This window comes from Bos indicus x Bos taurus, chromosome 4 (assembly GCF_003369695.1).
Source record: "Bos indicus x Bos taurus breed Angus x Brahman F1 hybrid chromosome 4, Bos_hybrid_MaternalHap_v2.0, whole genome shotgun sequence".
Classification (NCBI taxonomy): domain Eukaryota; kingdom Metazoa; phylum Chordata; class Mammalia; order Artiodactyla; family Bovidae; genus Bos; species Bos indicus x Bos taurus.
In genome coordinates, this window is record NC_040079.1 from 65,129,854 (window position 1) to 65,149,979 (window position 20,126).

Below are 20,126 nucleotides of genomic sequence, written 5' to 3' on the forward strand. Positions count from 1 at the left end.
TTCTATTGTACTAAGAAAGACTACCCCTCCAGACTGCTCCATCAATAGCTAAGCTATCCCCAAGAATTCTTCAATTCAGTCTCACAAATGTCATTTTCAGTAGGAACCCATCCATACTTGCATACTGAAAGTTAATTGGACAACAAATGTAGATAATAAAACTTTAATTTTCAGCATTTCATTAAAACACTTCTTATGAGAAAATGAAATATAACTACTTAAAAATACCATGCATTACCTACTTCAATAATACATTTATACTTTGGATGGAAACTTCAGGTTTAATATAATAAAGCTCTTTAGAATATTAGGAAAATTATAGTAAGACTCTTAGGAAAACTATGAGATGACAGTTGAGGATAGTGATTTCAAAGATTATTAATATATCATTATACATGGGGTTTACTATTATTTTGCCATATAAAATATGTAATTATTTATGCTAATTTCCTAAAAATATGTTTCCTAATTCTTATATCATAAAGAGAAAAATACTATAATTAAAAATTGAAAGCATTATAATATAGTGATAACTACTATTTCCATCTGAGCTTGTTATTTTCACAAAAAATTTTAAATTTACTTTATATTGTGCAAAAATCAGTAATTAGCTACACATCAGAAAGTTACCATTGCTTATGGTTTTCAATGATAAATGCTTTTACCTACAAGAATCAATGCAACTGGACTATTATATACTTTACAAGAATATGGGACATCTTCATATTATTCCTATAACTTTTCTTTAAGTGTAAAATATATAAAGTAATTGTTTAAAGTACTCAACAGAATGTAGCAGATTCATTATTTTATCTTTAGGTAGGTTTTAAGGTTAACCATTTACATACACTGCATTATTTCTCTTTAATTGCTTTTGTTTTTATGGTTTCAAATAAACAAAGACAAAGAATCTGCAGTCTCAAGACAGGGAGGACATGGTTTAGGTGTTTAGGTTTAGGTACACAGGAGGAATCTGGTAGAGGCAAAAGACCCAGTCAAAGGAAGTCATTCAGGTAAAGAAAAGGAGACAGAACAACAGCCAGATCGGAATCCACAGGTGTCAGAATCAGTGAGTGCAGCAAGCAGCAGCGGTAGAACTAACATGAATAATCAGTATTGGCCATGGTCCTGGCAAAAAGAAAGAATGAATGACTCAGTTCTGATCAGTGGACATACAGTATCTGTTTTTGGTCTTTTGTTACTCAACCTGTTGGATTTTTCTATTTTCCCACTGGTCTGGATCGTGGCATGTGTGTGTGTATTTTAAGTTGCTTCAGTCGTGTCTGAGTTTTTGCAACCCTATGGTATGAAGGAAGCCAAAAGCTGACTAATGGATATTTATTTGGGATATTAAGATTGCATGACATTACAGAATAGTAACATTGTAGTGACTCAGTGGGCTTCCCCGATGACTCAGCGGGTAAAGAATCTGCCTGCATTGCAGGAGGCACGGGAGACAGGTTTGATCCCTGGGTTGGGAAGATCCCTTAGAGGAGGGCATAGCAACCCACTCCAGCGATCTTGCCTGGAGAATCCCACAGACTGAGGGTCCAGGCAGACTACAGTCCAAAGGGTCCCAAAGAAAATGAGTCAGTTCTTTAGAAGACAAGAAAGAAGGGAAGACTGAATGATCCTTTAGTATCATATGCTGCTAAGTCACTTCAGTCGTGTCCGACTCTGTGTGACCCCATAGACGGCAATCCACCAGGCTCCCCTGTCCCAGGGATTCTCCAGGCAAGAACACTGGAGTGGGTTGCTATTTCCTTCTCCAATGCATGAAAGTGAAAAGTGAAAGTGAAGTCGCTCAGTCGTGTCCAACTCTTAGTGACCCCATGGACCACAGCCTACCAGGCTCATCTGTCAGATTTTCCAGGCAAGAATACTGGAGTGGGGTGCCATTGACTGTATTAACTTATTTTTCAATTTGATCTTTCTTTGATATCCTGGTACCTGAAAGTAAATTTAGACTGACTACAAGATGTTAATATGGATGATATGTTCAATTCTAAATTCAATTTTGAGTCAATTTAGGCAACAAATATGCAAATATTCAGAGATAAAGTTCCCTCTTATCTGTTGTTTTTATAATATGTAAATATGGTTTTTGTATACTTTATTCTTTATTTTTAAAATAATGTTTATTTATAATCAAATGCACAGTCATTACTTCTGTGGCAACGGAATAGAATATGAGTGCAGAATTAATATGAGTTTGCAAAAGAGAAATCGCATCATCATTTCTTATGTTGATAATTCTTATTTGCATGACTGGAATGATGTCTATGATTTTAAACAAAATATAGAATAAAGGAAGAGGGATTAGGATTGAAGGGGAAATTTAACTTTGGTTTTGGACATAACGGAGTTAATTTGCCACCTGGGTATCCAGATGGAGATAACCAGAAGGCCCCTGAGTTTTAAAGATTGTGAAACCAATAAAACAACTCATCATTAATGTTATAATAAGCATAATTCATTCCTTAATTATTTAGAATGAATACTTTAGGATTTTACCAGACTTTATGGTTATCAGGTTTAATCAGTATTTTTCTTAGAGCTTTTCCACATGAAACCCTTTGTTAGTTACAGTGGGGAATAATGCTTAAACTAATATATTATCACTGACCTCAAGGACCTTGCAGTCCAATCGGGAAGATGGTACACACATAAAAGTTTCTGAAACTTTTGAAAGTGCAGGGAAAGGCCACTGTTGGAAAGGTAGTATTGACAACACTGTGACTAAACATATATAAAGGGGTATAAGACAAAAGTCTTCTTCCTTAAATAAAGATATCTGATAAACAGTAAAGTTTCACTGAATGTAATTTCTTTGCCTGTAAGTTACATCAGATGCAAACATGGCAAACATCAACACTTTTATTTAAGGAGTTGTTTTATTTTGCATCATGGGGGTAGCTACTCTATGGGAAAATATTGCCAGAAATGTAGGTATTTTAAGGAAGCTTGTCAAAGCCATGAAAGGGCAAAAGCAAGTTGCCTAACATGAATAAATCAGCCACAGGAGTAGCCCTGAACTGCATGAGTTTTATGATATTTGTAAATAAATGCCTTGAATATTTGTATAACTGCCATGGTCTCAAACCTAACTTGATTTACCAAAGTTAGCTTTGAATGAGGTATTATTACTAATACAAACAGTATAAAATACTGGAAAATTACTATCTTTGTGAAAAGTGAAAAGCTCATGTATACATATATGTGTACTTTCCACCAAAAAAGCAATGCATCAAGGATGACTTGAACACAGGTGGGCAAAATTACTTATTCTTTCTCCCATGTTAGAAGCTCAGCACAGATATTGAATGTATAAACAAATATGAAGGAAGCTCAAGAATATCAGGAGAAGGCAATGGCACCCCACTGCAGTACTCTTGCCTGGAAAATCCCATGGACGGAGGAGCCTGGAAGGCTGCAGTCCATGGGGTTGCTGAGGGTTGGACACAACTGAGCGACTTCCCTTTCACTTTTCACTTTCATGCATTGGAGAAGGAAATGGCAACCCACTCCAGTGTTCTTGCCTGGAGAATCCCAGGGACGGGGGAGCCTGGTGGGCTGCCGTCTATGGGGTCGCACAGAGTTGGACACGACTGAAGTGACTTAGCAGCAGCAAGAATATCATGCTGAAGTGATTATTTTATTCATTCATTTTATGTATATATTGACGTGTTTAGAACTTTTGAAACCCAGGTGGTGCTGGTGGTAAAGAATCCTCCTGCCAATGCAGGAGACATAAGAGACGCAGATTCGATCCTTGGGTTGGGAAGATCCCCTGGAGGAAGGCATGGCAACCCACTCCAGTATTCTTGCCTGGAGAATCCCATGGACAGTGGAGCCTGAGGGATAGTCCATAGGATCACAAAGAGTCTGACATGACTGAAATGACTTAGCACCCACATGTTTAATTTAATAAATACATTATCAACTAGATTGACTATACCAATACTCTGTACATATTAATTCCTTCAAACAATACCTTTAAAATTGTAACACATTGGAGAGAGTAGCATGGAAACATATACACTACCATATGTAAAACAGATAACCAGTGGGAATTTGCTGTATGACTCAGGGAACTCAAACTGGAGCTCTGTGACAACCTAGAGGGGTGGAATGTGGTGGGAGGTAAGAGGGAAGTTCAAGACGGAGGGGACATACGTATACCTATAGCTGATTCATGTTGATGTATGGCAGAAACCAATACACATTGTAAAGCAATTATCCTCCAATTAAAAATCATATATGGGAAAAAATTGTAAACACACATAGACACAATCAACAATTTTAACATATTCAAATGACTTCTGTTTGTAGACACAGTATTAACCTTTCTACAAAATGATACTTAAATTTAATCATTGAAATTTAAGATAGCTTAAATTTCAGTTGGAAGTATTACATTTGAGTTTTATAAATCTATTCAAACTTTCTTTTCAGTGTACTCATAAAATTATATTATTGAATGAAATTGAATTAAAAATTAGATTTCTAGAAAATAGTAATGATTATTCAAAATTATTCATTATTTGTCTAAGAGAGCTTCAACAAATCTAATACAGCTAACTTTACATGTAGGATTGAGGAATAAATGGAATGATCTTCTGAAGTACTTTTAATTTTGTAATTTAGTAAAATAAAGTCTATTCCCTTCTCTGACTTCAACAGGAGTTCAATAATCAGGACTCAAAGGTAAAGGAGGTAGGATTGGGAGCGCTTCTTAGCTAGCCTACTCATCCATTCAGCTTCCCTAATAACCATGGTTCTGGCAGTGCACAGTCCTTATAATAGTGCTGTCATTCACTGCTTGGTGATGATCTTTTTCTTCTTTGACTTTTGCATTGAAATACTACAAACTAGCTTATTAGTTTAATAGTTAGGAACTCGAGGGGAGATCTAAGTTTATTGAGCTTATTTGACATAGCAAATAGAAATCAGTCACATAAACAGTGTAATTCTAACTTTAAGTAAAAGGATAGGAACTCCAACATTTATTTCAATTGAGAATCAGCATTAAAAATGACAAGATTAAAGACATAGAACAACAGGAATGACTACATGAAAGATATAGAATTTCCTGAAATAATACTTTACTAAAGAATACAATCTCTCCAGGAGATGTTTAATAAGAGAATATTATAAGCATTTGGTTTGGGTAGTTTTCAGAATAATTTTGCCTGAAAGAAAAGGATAGAATTAGATGGCCTCTCCTACAATACAATTCAAGGAAGACTGTTCAGATCAAGTGCTGTATTAGCATTGGTAAAAATGATTATAATTTCATTTACACTAAAACACAATAGTCTTATATACATACTCAAGATTACATCTGAGGATCATATTTTTTTTTTCTGCTTGTACCTGAATGTAATTTTAAAATTTGGTGAGATTTTTCAATTGGTAAAATATTCAAGATATTTAAGTAGTTACAATATATTATTTTAAGATTAATCACCAGGAGAAGATCTTATTAAAATGAAAAAATACTGTTTTATTTCCTATATGGCTTATGAAGCTGAAAGTTACCCAAGCAGTTCTATGTAATCTGTAATTGTGTGAAGACATCTATAATAATTTTTAAAAGTGAAACCAGTTTGGGATTTTTCTTATAATTTCATCATCAATAGGTTAGCTTTGTATTATGGTTTAATTCTGTAAAATAAGCAAAGTACCATCAGTGTTAAATGGGCTATAAAATCTGTTTCACATAATTAGTAAAAGCATCTACAGTTTGGCATGCTTTATAGATTTAAACCTTGGGGATATTTTGATCTTTTTTACTTTGCAAATTTCAAAAGGAGTGAATGAAATTCAAATCCACAGCTGCACACAGGGCAAATCATTGTCTTACGATGTTTGAATCCCATTTCTAGTTGTAATTTGAATAGCACTGGTATGCAATACAGACAGACTGTTTTCAGGGTTAACTATAAGGGGAGGGAACAATGAAATTTCCTAAGACAGGTTTTTTTAATGAACAGTTGGTCTCTGTTACTAAACAGTGCTGTGTAACAGTCCAATGTGGCAATTTATTTCTATTTATCATAAAATCTTTAAACAGCAGGATGGTCTGATTAAGGTTTCCAAACCAGTTACTATTTATATGAGAGTGAAAGTGTTAGTTGCTCAGTCGTGTCTGACTCTTTGCGACCCCATGAACCATAGCCCTCCAGACCCCTCCATTCATGGAATTCTCCGGGGAATAATACTGGGAGTGGGTTGCCATGTCCTTCTCCACGGGATCTTCCCAACCCAGGGACTGAACCTGAGTCTCCCAATTGCAGGCAGGTTCTTAAGTGTCTGAGCCACCAGGGAAGCCCAAAGGTTTCCAGTGTTTTCCCACTGGGGAATCGAACCCTGGTCTCCAGATTGACAGGTGGGGATACTCACCACTATACTAACAGGAAATTGCAGTATTATTTATATAATAGATAATAATACTACTGTGCCAGTTACCCAAGAAAAGTTATTAGAGAAGCAGAATAAAAACCTGAAAAGATTTGAGAGCTATGTCCTGAGGACCCTTTTCTTTTTATACAGTGGTGGTGTACAGAAAATGCTTTAAAAGCAGAGAAATGATTAAAATTCAAAGGTGTATAATATATCTTCTTAGAGGAAAAAACTATATCAAATTAAATTTCACTCTCTATTCATGTTTATATACAGAGATGATAAAATGAAACTGTAGCCAACTCAGTTTTTAGTCCAAAAGAACCATCTTAAGAACTACCTTAAGGAAAAAACATGTTGTAGTTCATTAAAAAAAATACCTAGTTTCTGACTGATGTTCCAAAAATTTTTTGTAGCCCAGAAGTTTCTGGAATTTGGGAATCATTTTTCCCCCATAGTAGCAATACTATAGAATATAGTTTCCCTAGTTAGTGCCCCCAAACTTGTTGAAAAATCCATAATTCTAAAACGTGTGTGTGTGTTAGTCACTCTGTCGTGCCTGACTCTTTGTGACCTCATGAACTGTAGCCCACCAGGCTCCTCTGTCGATGAGGTTCTCCTGGCAAGATTACCGGAGTGGGTGGCCATTTCCTTCTCCAGGGGAACTTTCCCACCCAGGGATTGAACCTGAGTCTCCTGCATTGCAGGCAGATTCTTTACCAACTGAGCTACAAAACTATGGATTTATACTAACCTGGGTCTAGGTAGCAGGAATGATATTGAGGGGAAAAAAAAACATTTCTCCATTAATTTTGGTCAAAGGACTAGCCATATACAAGATTTTAAAATATGGAATTTATCACCAATGCCATTTTGAGTATCTACAAAGTGTCAGCAACTGGGATAGATGTTTATATATGTTAGCTAATGAATTTCTCATAGCAGCTCTGCCAAGTAGAAATTATATCCCTTTTTTACATCTGAATAAAATGGATACAAAGTGTAATTTATCCAAGTTCATACAGCTACTAATTAGTAAGAATGAAAGCCCAAATATGCCCTACTTTACTGCTTACACTGTTTCCAATATGCCTTATTGCTTTTGGAATCCTCCTTCCCTCCCAAATATACACACATACTCCAGACCCCCTGGGCCCTCCTGCTTCTGTGGAGCTCTTACCAGAACTCTGTACTCAACTCTGCCCATAGTGCTCTCTTCTCTAAAATTATCCATTTCCATTGTCTCAATCCAAACTCAAAGCCCATTTGTGCAGTTGACTTTAATTGGGTATAAGGTAGGTATAGTCCCTTCTGTCCTGGAGGTGTCTGTATTCAAGAAGAGGAGTTTTGTGTGTGTGTATCATGTAAATGTGTGCATACGCATATAAACACACACATACCTATATCTGTATGATCTTTTAAGTCTGACAACACAGTGGGCAGTCAGGCCCTCTTCAGGTGTCTGCCCTTAAGGTAACTGCCCTTACACTATTCCTGTTGGCCTGTTGGGGTGAAACCTTGGAACAAGGACAGGAGTCATGGTCAGCAGAATTGGAAGAAGGTGAAAAACTTGTGTCCCACTTCACAATCATCTTTTGCCTGGAGCTTTATTGGCCCCGTGTTCTTGGCCCCCGCTCCATTTTTACAGGCTGCAGATGGGCTTCAGGTGGGAAATTAGGCTCGTAGAGATCCCAGAGGATCCATTTGAGGCCTGGCATCTATAGTGATCCCCTTTAGCTAGGGCTTGAGAGAAACTCTTGAGTGATGAGACCCTCTTCTTCTCTCAGAAAAGGTTCAAAACTACTCTAGGGAAAGTCAAGGCTTATAGGAGTATGGATTTCCCATAAGACCAGGAAGCCACAAAGCCCTGGTAGATCTCCAAGGAAACTCTAAGCTAGTTGGCTCCTTGTTGTCAACCAGCCGGCAGTTTCCAAACAGTCCTCTTGACGGGTCCTGTGCAGCTGTGTTTTATGTTTCCATGTGGCCTTGCCAGAGGTCCCTCCCTTAAACAGACCAGGGTTCCACAATTAGTTAGGACTCAAAACAGGTTGGTTATGGAATATATTAAGTCCTAAAGGCTTCATGGGGCTATTTACACTTCTTTGGACTATTTCCAGGACTCCAGATTATACTGTAAGTGTAAATTAAGGAAGTCTCACAATGCTATAGCTCTGACTGGAACATGCAATGTGAGCATATATTAGGCACCATTTTCCAGTGTTTTTCTTGGCCTCATTTTAACAGTTTACCACCCTGAAAGATAAACTCTCTGTAATCTTCAAGTCATACTTTAGAAAGCCTCTCTCTCATTCCTATTCTTGAATGTGCCTGTTTCTATTATTCTTCAGGTACTGAAGAGTGATCTTTTTTTTTCCTTTGGCCTTGAAATCTTTCAGGAATTTATTTGCATTCACCTGGCCAAGTTATAAATACCATCCAACACCTATATCATGCCATTTCATTACTTAAAATAATAAATTGGTTTCACTTAATAAAATACAAGACCATATGAAGTCAGTCTGTGTACCCAACAGTTGGGAACATTTAGCAGCTGTTGGTAGGGAAAAGGATATGCTGAAAAGGTCAGTCCCCTGGCCAGTACTCAAGACCAGTTATTGATCACAGATTTGAGAAAACTCAAAATGTAATGTAAGTGGTTCTTATTTTTCATCTGTGGCTTCCCTTGTTTACCTGAAGAATCTGAGCTTGGCTTTAATGTTCTCTCCCCTCACCCCCTCTGCTCTCAGCCCCTGTGAGGACTGTTTCCTTGGGGCCTCTGGTCTTCACTGAGTCATGTTTCCAACCTTGTGCCTAACAACACAGTACCTGAAACACAGGCCCTTAATAAACACTTAGGGAATGAATTTTGAAACCCTAACAAGAAGACTATGATGTCAGAAGAAATAACACAAGTCCAAGAACCAAGAAATTAGCTGAACACAATTTGATAATAATGATGGCAATTATATTTGAGTTTTGATAGCTATATATATGCCCAACACTTTACTAGAAGCTTTAAAAATATAATCTCATTTTATGTTAACTTAATCATCACAAGACTGGACAAGCACCATTGCCCCTATTTTACATATGAATAAATAGCGGCTTTAAGAAGTAAAATAATATGTCCATAGCCACATAGTTATTAAGTGAATATTAACTGGGATAAATATGTATTATGAATATTATAAATATGTATTATGTATTATGAATATTATAAATATGAACTGGGATAAATAACATTTGTTCAATGCCTCAATTAAGCCTTTTTTAACCCTTTTGATCTAGTCCTTATTTTTTTAATTTATTAAGCATGAAAATTTTAATAGTCATTAAGATCTTTTCCAACTTTAAGATATTCCAGATATCAGGTAACATACATCTCAAGAAAACTGACAATTCAGTGGGTTTCCCTTGTTGATTAAAATCCTGAAAAAAAAACAAAGAAAACTGCTCTCCAAAACAGAAATTTCAGAAACTTTGAAAAGAAAGAAAAGAGAAACTTTTGGATAGTTTGGGCCTCCCTAGGGTTTTTTAGATCCACCTAAAACTAGAGTTAGCCTTGGCTTTTTACAGGAGTTATTATTTTCTGATAACTTACTATGTGCCATACACTAGGCCAAAACTTTGTATGTATTATTTTACGGAAATCTCTAACAATCTCTATTAGATTCTAATTGTTATTCACAATTAACAGAAGGGATATTGAGTTTAACTTGCAGAAGGTCACACAGCTAGCATGCAGTGCAGCTTAGACTCAAACCCAGATATGTTTATCTCTGAAACCCAAATTTTAACTTTGGAGGTATATTGCTTCTGCATGTTATTTTTAGTTTATTTATCTAATATATCTAATATTACTTATGTCAATTTTATTTAATTCTTTTGGTCACTTATTTTGAAATAATGTTCATGGGACATAGATCAGCAGTGTGCTTAGTTTGTTTGCTAACACATACTCCAGTACTACATATGTGGTGACACTTATCAAGTATCTCATGATGCATGCCTTTCAGTGCAATTAAATACCTCTGGGTCACTCTCGGTCACATGCCTATGAGTTACAAATTCTCTTTTCCTCCCCCACTAGATATTTCTTTTGATCCAAAGGGGATAGATTAATAAGAATAAAGAAAAACCAAAAACAAAAAAATCAGACAACCACATCAATGTGGAGGTTTGCAAACTCTGACCTGAAAAAATCTTCCATAGAGAAGACATCATGCCTAGGGTGACTGACATAACAGAAATCCTACCTCACTAAATGTGTTCCCACAGTTCATTCTGTACTGTTTAGAAGAGATTCTTGATGCTTTTAGAAGATACAATCTCTGAGATCCTGAAAGCAAATTAACTTTGGGATCAAGAGGAATTCACTTTAGTTGCTACTCTCTACGTTAAGACAGACTTATTTTCAGTCTAACTCTGACTTATATTACATACTATTATTAATCTACCTGCATATATGAAGTAAAAATTGACATATATTTCTCTTCTGCATTTGTCTTCTCAAACAACTGACCGCTAAATTAAATTACAAATTAAATTACAAAATTCTGTAACTTTTGAAGGGAGGAAGATATTTTAGAAGCTGTAACTTTTTTGATCAAATAAGTGTTAGTGAATTTTTGCTTTAGCCGAGTACACATTTCGTAAAGAAACACTAATAAGATGTGCTATTTTTCCTTAACCAAATTCTTCACAATGAAATCCAACTGCAATATTCATTTAGAAATTCGATAATGCTCTCTTGTGTGAGTTTTAGGAATATTTGAAACCCCATTGCATATAAATTATATCATGGAAAAGCTGTATAAATATTCTATTATGGCACATGCTGTTCTAAGGATCTGTCAGGATTTCCTTTATACACTCCATTTTGAGTGGTATATAAATCAGATGTAAAAATTCATGTTGGACTGAAACTTAGCACAAAAGGCCTTCTCCAGAGGCAAATGCATTTTTTTTTTTTTCAAAATGTGGTTTGAATTATGTTGGTCATTTTTAAGTTATAGAAGTGCAGAAAATGTATTTGTGGTTTTGAAGGAGAGAGATTTTTTCCATTTTTATAACTCATTAGGAAACTTTACAGGCCTTTAGACCATTTTGTGGTTTAGTTCTTCTCAAGTTTTTCCCCAAAGCAATATTAAAACTTGAATGGTGTCCGCTATGAACCTAACAATTACTGTTCTGAATATAAATGTGGGTATGGATATATATCCAGTTATACATATCTTAGACTAGGAGAAGTTTCAATAATATCAAGACTGGGGTAGATTAGGCCTAGCAGTTATCCATTTTTGTCCTTATTTTCAAGTCAAATTTGGTCTATCAAAGGAATCCTCTATCTTTACCATAGTTCAGCTTGTAATGCTTATAATTTTAAACTGCATTTCTAACTTGCAGAAAAATCCAGAGTTAAACACTCCTTCTTTTATGAGAGCTTTGACAATACGGCTGTGCCTTTTTTAAATTTTGCTTTTCTCTAATATATAGACCAAGTTGCAGCCTGTACATTATTCACTGATGATGATTTTATTTGTATTTAATATGTGTATGTTTATGTATACAAATTAGTTTATTAAATAGTGTTGAACATATTTTGTCTACATAGCTAACATGTTGCTGAGTGATCTCATAAACATAAATTATTTTAGCACACAGATTATGATTTTATTATTTCTCAATAGCATCAGTTAAAACCTAAGAAAGTTTATTTGGACTGAGAAAGACAGCACAACTCACAAAGTCAGGTAAACCAATCTTTAAATTACTTTAAAGGATAATGAAAACAGAAATATTTTATATGATTGAATTGTTTCACTTACATTATATTTAGTTCATTAATGCATTAGAATAGCACATTTAGTGGTTATTATTTATTATCATATAATAGATCAAGGCATTAGAGCATGAAAGATTAAAAATTTTCCAGTGTAATTCTTTATGTTTTTATTTATTTCCACTTAGAATCTGGATGTCTTGATTCCTAAAACAGTTCCCTTTTCATCATATTACACTATTTCTGGTGCAGTTACTAGAATCTTTGGGTCTAATGACAGTTAGGATGGACCATCCAGAAAATAATCAAGCTTTTGCCTGTGGCTGGTAGAGCAATGTGATTTTCCTTTGGGACACTCTGAGGAGCAGGAGACATCCATCTCCTCCTGGATGTTTTATCTACTCACCTACTGTCATGGAAATGAGCCAACTCTACAATAGAGAGAACGAACTGAATACCCATTTATTTTTATTTTATTTTATTACATTAACAGGAGAGCAAGGTTACTAATGAAGGGTCATATCCCAAATCTCTAATCTATAAAGCTAATATCCTTATTTCTACTTGGGTCATTTTTTTTTATTCTGCTCCATTTACTTTTACTAAATTATACTACTTTGTGTTCTATAATGTTACATTTGGTTATAATTATAAAGTTTTATGGATAATTCATATACCACTCATATACTACTTTCTCTTAGCTTATCACTAAAGTCATCATAGCTCTTAAAATGTAACTAAATATGTGTTACTCCAGACATCCCTATACAACTAAATGTCATTGAAAAGTTTGAGGGGAAGTCTATGAATTTCTGAGCACTAGGTACATATTGAAACACAGTTTTATGCTCATCAGAAATGTTTTTAAGTACGGCAATAGTATTTAAAATATTAAACATAAATATACTTTAAATGGCAAATAAACAGTTTTACATGTTAAGAATCTAGATTCCATTGTTTGAATTTAAGCAATTTATAGCTCATTAGGTAGGAAATATACATATTGCACTCCCCGTGCTATCTGTTACATTATACCCATATTTTCCTTATATCTGGAGGAGAGATGACACAGTACTATTATCCAAACATCACTGACCTTGTTAAAGCCCAGCACCATTGCTTTATACATAACAAGACTATATTTTTAAACAGTATGGCTATTTCTTGGTAGTGAAATAAAGAATGACTTTTTTTAAAAACTTTAAAATTATGAAAAGTAATGATGTAAGATATAGCCTCACCTTGATTTTACCTTTAAGCAGCCTTTTATTTGTCTATTAGGAACGTCTTCCTGTAGTTTTTCAGGCTCCGGCTCTTGTTCTTTCTTTTGACAAATCAATACATAATTTGTGCCATTATTATTTGACCAAAATGTACCAACAGAAGTTTCATAACGTATACAAAACTCAACTTTACTGCCATCTTTTTGGTAAGGAGGAACCAATGATATCTTAAAGGAGAACTGGTCAGTTTCACCATCACATGAATTTGGAATATATTCTGCTAATATATCATAATATGACTGCCAGTCATCTAAGGACATTCTCACATATACTAACTTCTCAAAAGAAACATTCAAAACTCGAATAATGCCCTTCATACTTGTAGATCCAGGAGGATACTCGGTTGATTCCAGTATTGCTTTCTGTACTTGAAGTTGTTGCATAAGATCTTCTTTTGAAGAAGGCAAGCCAAATTGTGGAGATAAAACATATTCTTCTGTGTGGAAAACGTCCTGCCTTAAGTCAAAATCAGCTGAACCACTCGGTAATTCCCAGGAATCAAATTCTTTAACAGACACAAGATTGAGTCCAAAGGTATCAGCAAATGAAACTCTTCTTGCACCTGATGGTGGAGAGTCCAGGTAAAGGTCTTCAGATGATTCAGAACCTCGTCTGCTAGGTTGTGGGGAGAATCCAGGTCTGAAGGTAGCTTTAACTTCTTCATCTTCAGAAAGAGAATCAGATAAACTAGGAACTTCTAAAAAGTTATCTTTGCTAATCTGACTAGGTTCTTCAGAAGGCTCCATTAGGCTCTCTGATATCAAATAAGGGAGAACTGTATAACTAGTAGAGGCTGATATTTGAGACACTGAGGCTTAAAATAAGTATAAGGTTACAGTTGACATTGCAAAAAGGAGTCAGCTCTATAAATAGGTCTGATGGCGTGTAAACTATGCTTGCTTGCCTCCAAAGGCCTTTAATATGATAGCATCCACATTAACTCTCGGCAGCATGTTTCAGATTTAACTCTTAATTTTTAAAATTGAGTGTGTTTATGAGTTCTAAAGAGACATCTTAAATCATTTTCTGCTGTGTTCAAAAATCTGAAACTTTAGAATAAAATATTACTTTAACCTGTTGATATTAAAAATTAAAAATTGAACCATTTATTTTAAAAGAGAATAAAAATAGTATCACAATACTAAATATGTAGTTTGAGTTCGATCCATCCATTGAAGAAGGCAAAGGAAGGCAGGAGAGAATAAGAGCATTTATAGAATTCGAAAGATCCAGTATTTAATAATAATGATAGCCACCATTGATCATGGACTTATGTATAATGTAACTCTAAATGGTTAAATAAGATGCTGGGAGTTCTGAGGAAAGAAACAAGATTTAGATGGAGAAGGTATCATTTGAAAGAAATCATGAAGGGTAGGTAGGACATAGACATGTAGGGTTAGAATGAGGTAGATTTTCCAGGTGGAAGAAATAGTGTAAGTTAAGGTGTAAGACAAACAATTAGTCAAATCTGTTATTTCAAACATTAGCAAGTTTCTTTTAATTAAGTCACAGAAAAATATAAACAAGTAATATGTTAATGACTTGAAATATAAGTAGGCAGTGATAAACCTGGTCCAGGAATAAAATATTTATGTAGAATAAAATGTTTGGCAAAATGCCATTTTATGCTCACAAAGCAGAAGTGAATACCATGACATGTTGGGGTTCTATGTGAATTTTAGAGTGTGAGCAGCCTGTTTAGACTCTCATATTTTTGTATTAATGTAAAATCTATTTTGTAGATAACAATTGGGAAATACCTATAAAAATGTAAACATACATATGCTTTGACCTAGAAAATGCTCCAGCTACAAATTTGCCCTATCAGTAAGGGATAAGTCTGCAAAGATGAATGTAAATATATGTTCATAATAGGACTGATTATTTTAGAAGCTATCTAAATATCCATCAACAGGGAAATTGACAAATAATGTTACACCCATTCAATAGAATATTTTACAGTCATTAAAAAGGATAAAGTACCAATTTATGTGTTGATGTGGAAAGACAACCAAAATCACTTCTAAGGAAAGAAAAGAAAGTATGCGCAGATACGTACATAGAAAATTCCTGGAAATACACAAAAGAAACTACTAGGAGCAGTTACCTCTAACCACAGAGGTTGAAGGTTTTAAGTGAAAAGGACTCATTCATTTCACTTTATGGTCTCTGTATTATTTGAAATACTAGCCATGACCACGGTTTTTTTTCAATGTATTTTCAACTCAAATAAATTGTGAGAGATGATTATTTTTTTAAGAGACGTCAATAGCATACTTTCTTAAATTTAAACTTTATAAATAATTATGACTTACGGAATAACTTGAATTGTGTACAATAGTGAATTAAGGAATTATTTTGCAAGATTAAAAATAAGTATTATCTATCTAGGATAAGGAAATAAAAACTACTTTAGGCTTTATCACATGGCTAGAATGGATGATAACCACATGGATTGTTCAAGAATGGAGAATTGTTGTGGAAATGATATAATAATGTACTGAAGTAGTTTAACTATTCAAGGATGATAAGCAGAGACATAGAGATAAAGACCCCTGGGTTTGTACTCTGGCTGTGATACTTACTAGCTGGGTAACCTTCAGAACATTGCTTAAATTTTCTTTTCTTTGATTGCTAAAATGTAATGTTAACAATTAAATGAGATGCTTACTAAATAAATATTTATTTAATATATTGCTAAATAAATAGCTATATATGTTTGTGAAAGGTTGATTTCTGAGACACACCAATAGTTAGATCAGCTAGTTAGGTGGATAGGATAGATAGAAATAGATTGTAAAGAATCTACATATATTATAATAGTAAGTAATGGTTTGTAATTTGTTTCATTTTTGTCTTTTTCAAAGGCTATATTATAGAACACTTAGCTTTAGAAGACATAAAATAGCTCTACATTAGGAAATGGCCCTGTTTTTTGAGTTAAAATCTCCTTTTCTTAATTTATCTTTCTGCAGAGCACTACACCCTAGATTTGTAGTAATTGCTGCCTATCTTTTGGAGTTTATAACCTTCGCATAATTATAGATGGTTGACATATTCCCCCTTAGTCACTGCTTAGCTAAAGCAGAGTGATTTCCTCTTTTTAATCTCTTCTTATAGGTCAATCCTTCAGCACTTTTTATCATTTTGTTACTCCTCTATGAATCTTTCCAGCTTGCCTATATTATTCTGGTAATGAGCTGCCCCTAGATGAATGTCGTAGCACAGATCAAGTGTCTCTGGGGCATGGAGAAAGCTCTATCAGTTTCAGCCTTGTGACTTGGTGTTTGTATCAATTAAAATTCACATCTCCTTACTTTTTTTCCATATCAGGCCAACGTCTCATTTTCTTATATTCACTGCTACCTCAATTTTAATAATATGAGTTTTATATTTTCCTCAATTACTTCAGTATACTGTTTTTATCCATTATGACTGTTTATTTATTTAATAAAATTTCAGTTCAAGTTTCCATACATTTACTTCTTTTGTGTTAACCAAATATTTTCAAAGGTACCTTTAACATAAAAGACTGTTTCAATCAGGATCCCTGTAAATAGGAAATATAGACGTCATGCGCAAAATTTGATAATTCCAGCAGGGCTTATTTACAAGCATCTATTTAAAAGTGTAAATGCAGAAAATCCACAGGAGTTTGTGCAGTAAACTGGAGCCAATTGCATCAGAACTGCTACAGTTTTTCAAGGAATGAGGAAAGGGGCCAAGTATCAGAACTTCAAAGCACAGAGTGTCATAAACTATTCACCAGGCTGAAGGGGATCGGTGATCTTTAGTCAAGGGACACAGTCAGCTGAAGATGAGCAGGAGTGATCCATGGGCAAACACACACTGAATTCACTCTTATCCTTTCATACAGTATCCTACCAGTTACCCGTTGGCCAAAGGCTATGGGTACTATTACAGTTCATTCAGGTCAGTCTCCCAGAGCACAGAGCAGGATGGAAAAGGGTGAAAAAAGTGGTGCATGAATTTGGAAGAGCAAACAAAAGATAATGGAGATTAAAAGTTTTGTATTTATGTATCTTTATGAGCTTATGTACTATGTTTAAGCATATGTGTGTGTGTATATATTTTCTGAATATTCCATCTCAATGCCAACTGAGTTTCTATTCCTTGATCTTCTATTATCACAGCAAAAAAATAAGTTCAAGTATCTAAGATCTGTAAGCTCTGATACAGTGCAAGTCACATAAGAAATATTGATCTTATCCACAGATGACTAAAAAAGAAATAGTGTTTTTTTGAGATTAATTATAATATTGCATTTGTTTCCCTTGTTAGCATAAGTCTTTGTCTGCAACTTAAACTCAAGTAACATTTTGTCAAAAGAGAATCTGGAACAATGATTATTCACAAGTGAAAGTAAAGGTCGCTCAGTCATTTCCGACTCTTTGTGACACCATGGACTATGCAGTCCATGGAATTCTCCAGGCCAGAATACTGGAGTGGGTAGCATTTCCCTTCTCCAGGGGATCTTCCAGACCCAAGGATCAAACCCAGGTCTCCTGCATTGCAGGTGGATTCTTTACCAGCTGAACCACAAGGGAAGCCAATTGATACAGAACAAAAATCACTGAGTGAGATGCTCAAACTACACAGGCTCAGATGCACTGTCAGATCTACTGAGTGATAGCTTCCAGGTTGCTGGTGCCCCACAAGTGGTTCTGGTTTGCAGAATGGTTATAATGCATAATCTACTACTTTGTTGGCCTTAGGGTCAAGGACTTAGGTTCTAGTTAGAATTATAGCTATCATCCTGCAATTATCACATCTTTTTTTTTTTTTTTCTTATGCGGAGGCTACAAAATACTTTTACAAAAAACGACAAAAGTTTAGGTGAGTTATAGAGAAGCAGAACGCTAAGGCACTTAACAGTCTTCTGGGCTACCCTTTCATTTTCACATAAGAAAACTGAAATCAAGAACAGTGAAGGACCCCAACATTTGGAACAGTGCTGGGACTTAAACTCAGATGTCTCTGCTTTCAGTGCAGTATTCTCCATAGTATACCATCCATACACCAACTTTTAGTTTTATAATGCATAGTTAACAAATTAATCATTCTTTGAAAGATAGTCATTAAAATTCATTTGTTCTAGATTTAGTTTACTTTTATAATCAATTAACTTTTGTGAACTTCCTTTTTTCCATTTGATGAAAGATCTCCCAAGATGTCCAAATAATTTTTCTTTGTGACAGAGTCTCTCAACCTTTTTTAACCCATGCTCCTTTGGTAAATATAATATCTTACACTGTTTTATTTCTCTTCCTCAGACTTTGTTATACTCCTATTTGGGAATTACTGGTCTCAGTTATAAAAATGAATTATATAATCTCTTTAGAGCTAATATGGATATTTATTATTTTAAAGGACTGTTAAAGGGTCCTACTTCAATCATGCTTTAAGGATTAAGCCATGCCCTCCTCCAGGGGATCTTCCTGACCCAGGAATCAAATCTGCAACTCTTATGTCTCCTGCATTGGCAGGTGGGTTCTTCATCACTAGCACCACCTGGGGAGCCTAGTGACAAGTCTATATAAAGAATAAAAATTGTATATATTATTATGGTTATTCTTGATGATGATAATATTGCAGTATTGTTGATCATATTAACATACCTCTATTTGACAGATAATACAACTGTGGGATTTGAGAACAGTGTCTAGAGACACACTGTATAGCTTATATCCTGCTTCTATTTATTAGCTGAGGGGCTTTAGGTAATTACTTAACCTTTCTGTGCTTTTATTTCTGCAGCTGTACAATAGCAATACTAATAGTTCCTACCTCCAAGGTTGTTACAGGATCAAATGAGTTAATAAATGGAAAGCTTATGAAGAAATAAAAACATGCAGTTATGGTGGTTATAAAATTCACAAGGAAAAAGATCACTTGAAATTTCATCATCTAAATTATGTGACGGGGGCTTCCCTGGTAGCTCAGTCGGTAGCTCCTGGAGTGCAGGAGACCTGGGTTCAATCCCTGGGTCAGAAAGATTCCTTGGAGAAGGAAATGGCAACCCACTCCAGTATTCTTGCCTGGAAAATCCTATGGACAGAGGAGCCTGGTGGGCTACAGTCCATGGGATTGCAAGAGTTGGACACGACTTAGCAACTAAACCACCACCACCAAATTATGTAACATGATAGAAGCGTTAGCTAACACTTTGGTGGTAATCATATTTCAAAATATAAATTTATGAACTCAACATGTTGTACACTTTAAACTGGAACAATTATCTAATAATCTTAAGGGTGCATGCAGTCACTCCATTGGGTTCGACTATTTGTGATCCCATGGACTGCAGCCCACCAGGCTCCTCTGTACATGGAATATCTCAGGCAAGAATATTGGAGGGGCTTACCATTTCCTTCTCCAGGGGATCTTCCGAATCCAGGAATCAAACCACATCTCCTGAGTCCCCTGCATTTGTAAGTGAATTCTTTACCACTGAGGCACCTGGGAAGCCCCAAACTGGGACAATATTATATGTCAATTATATTGCACTAATTTTTTTAAATCCAATCATCTAGTATAGTCACTGTGCAATTTTCTTCATGAAAGAATAATTCTTCATGGGCAGAATTATTCATCTTGTGTACCATTGTATTTCCATATATCCCATATTATAC

At 35.0% G+C, this 20,126-nt stretch overlaps 1 protein-coding gene across 2 annotated transcripts in view; it reads right to left on the reverse strand.

Moving 5' to 3' along the window:
• Window positions 1-14,245, reverse strand: part of PPP1R3A (protein phosphatase 1 regulatory subunit 3A) — a 40,622-nt gene extending 26,377 nt beyond the window's left edge. The window contains exons 1-2 of one of the 2 annotated variants that reach the window (XM_027539577.1): window positions 13,790-14,231; window positions 13,429-13,511 (exon numbers count right to left, since the gene is read on the reverse strand). In XM_027539577.1, the coding sequence (XP_027395378.1) occupies window positions 13,429-13,511; window positions 13,790-13,900 (194 nt within the window). In that variant the 5' untranslated portion in view covers window positions 13,901-14,231. Of the gene's footprint in view, window positions 1-13,428 lie in introns of both variants that reach the window. The other variant, XM_027539576.1, reaches the window with a different exon arrangement.
• Window positions 14,246-20,126: the final 5,881 nt, after the last annotated feature.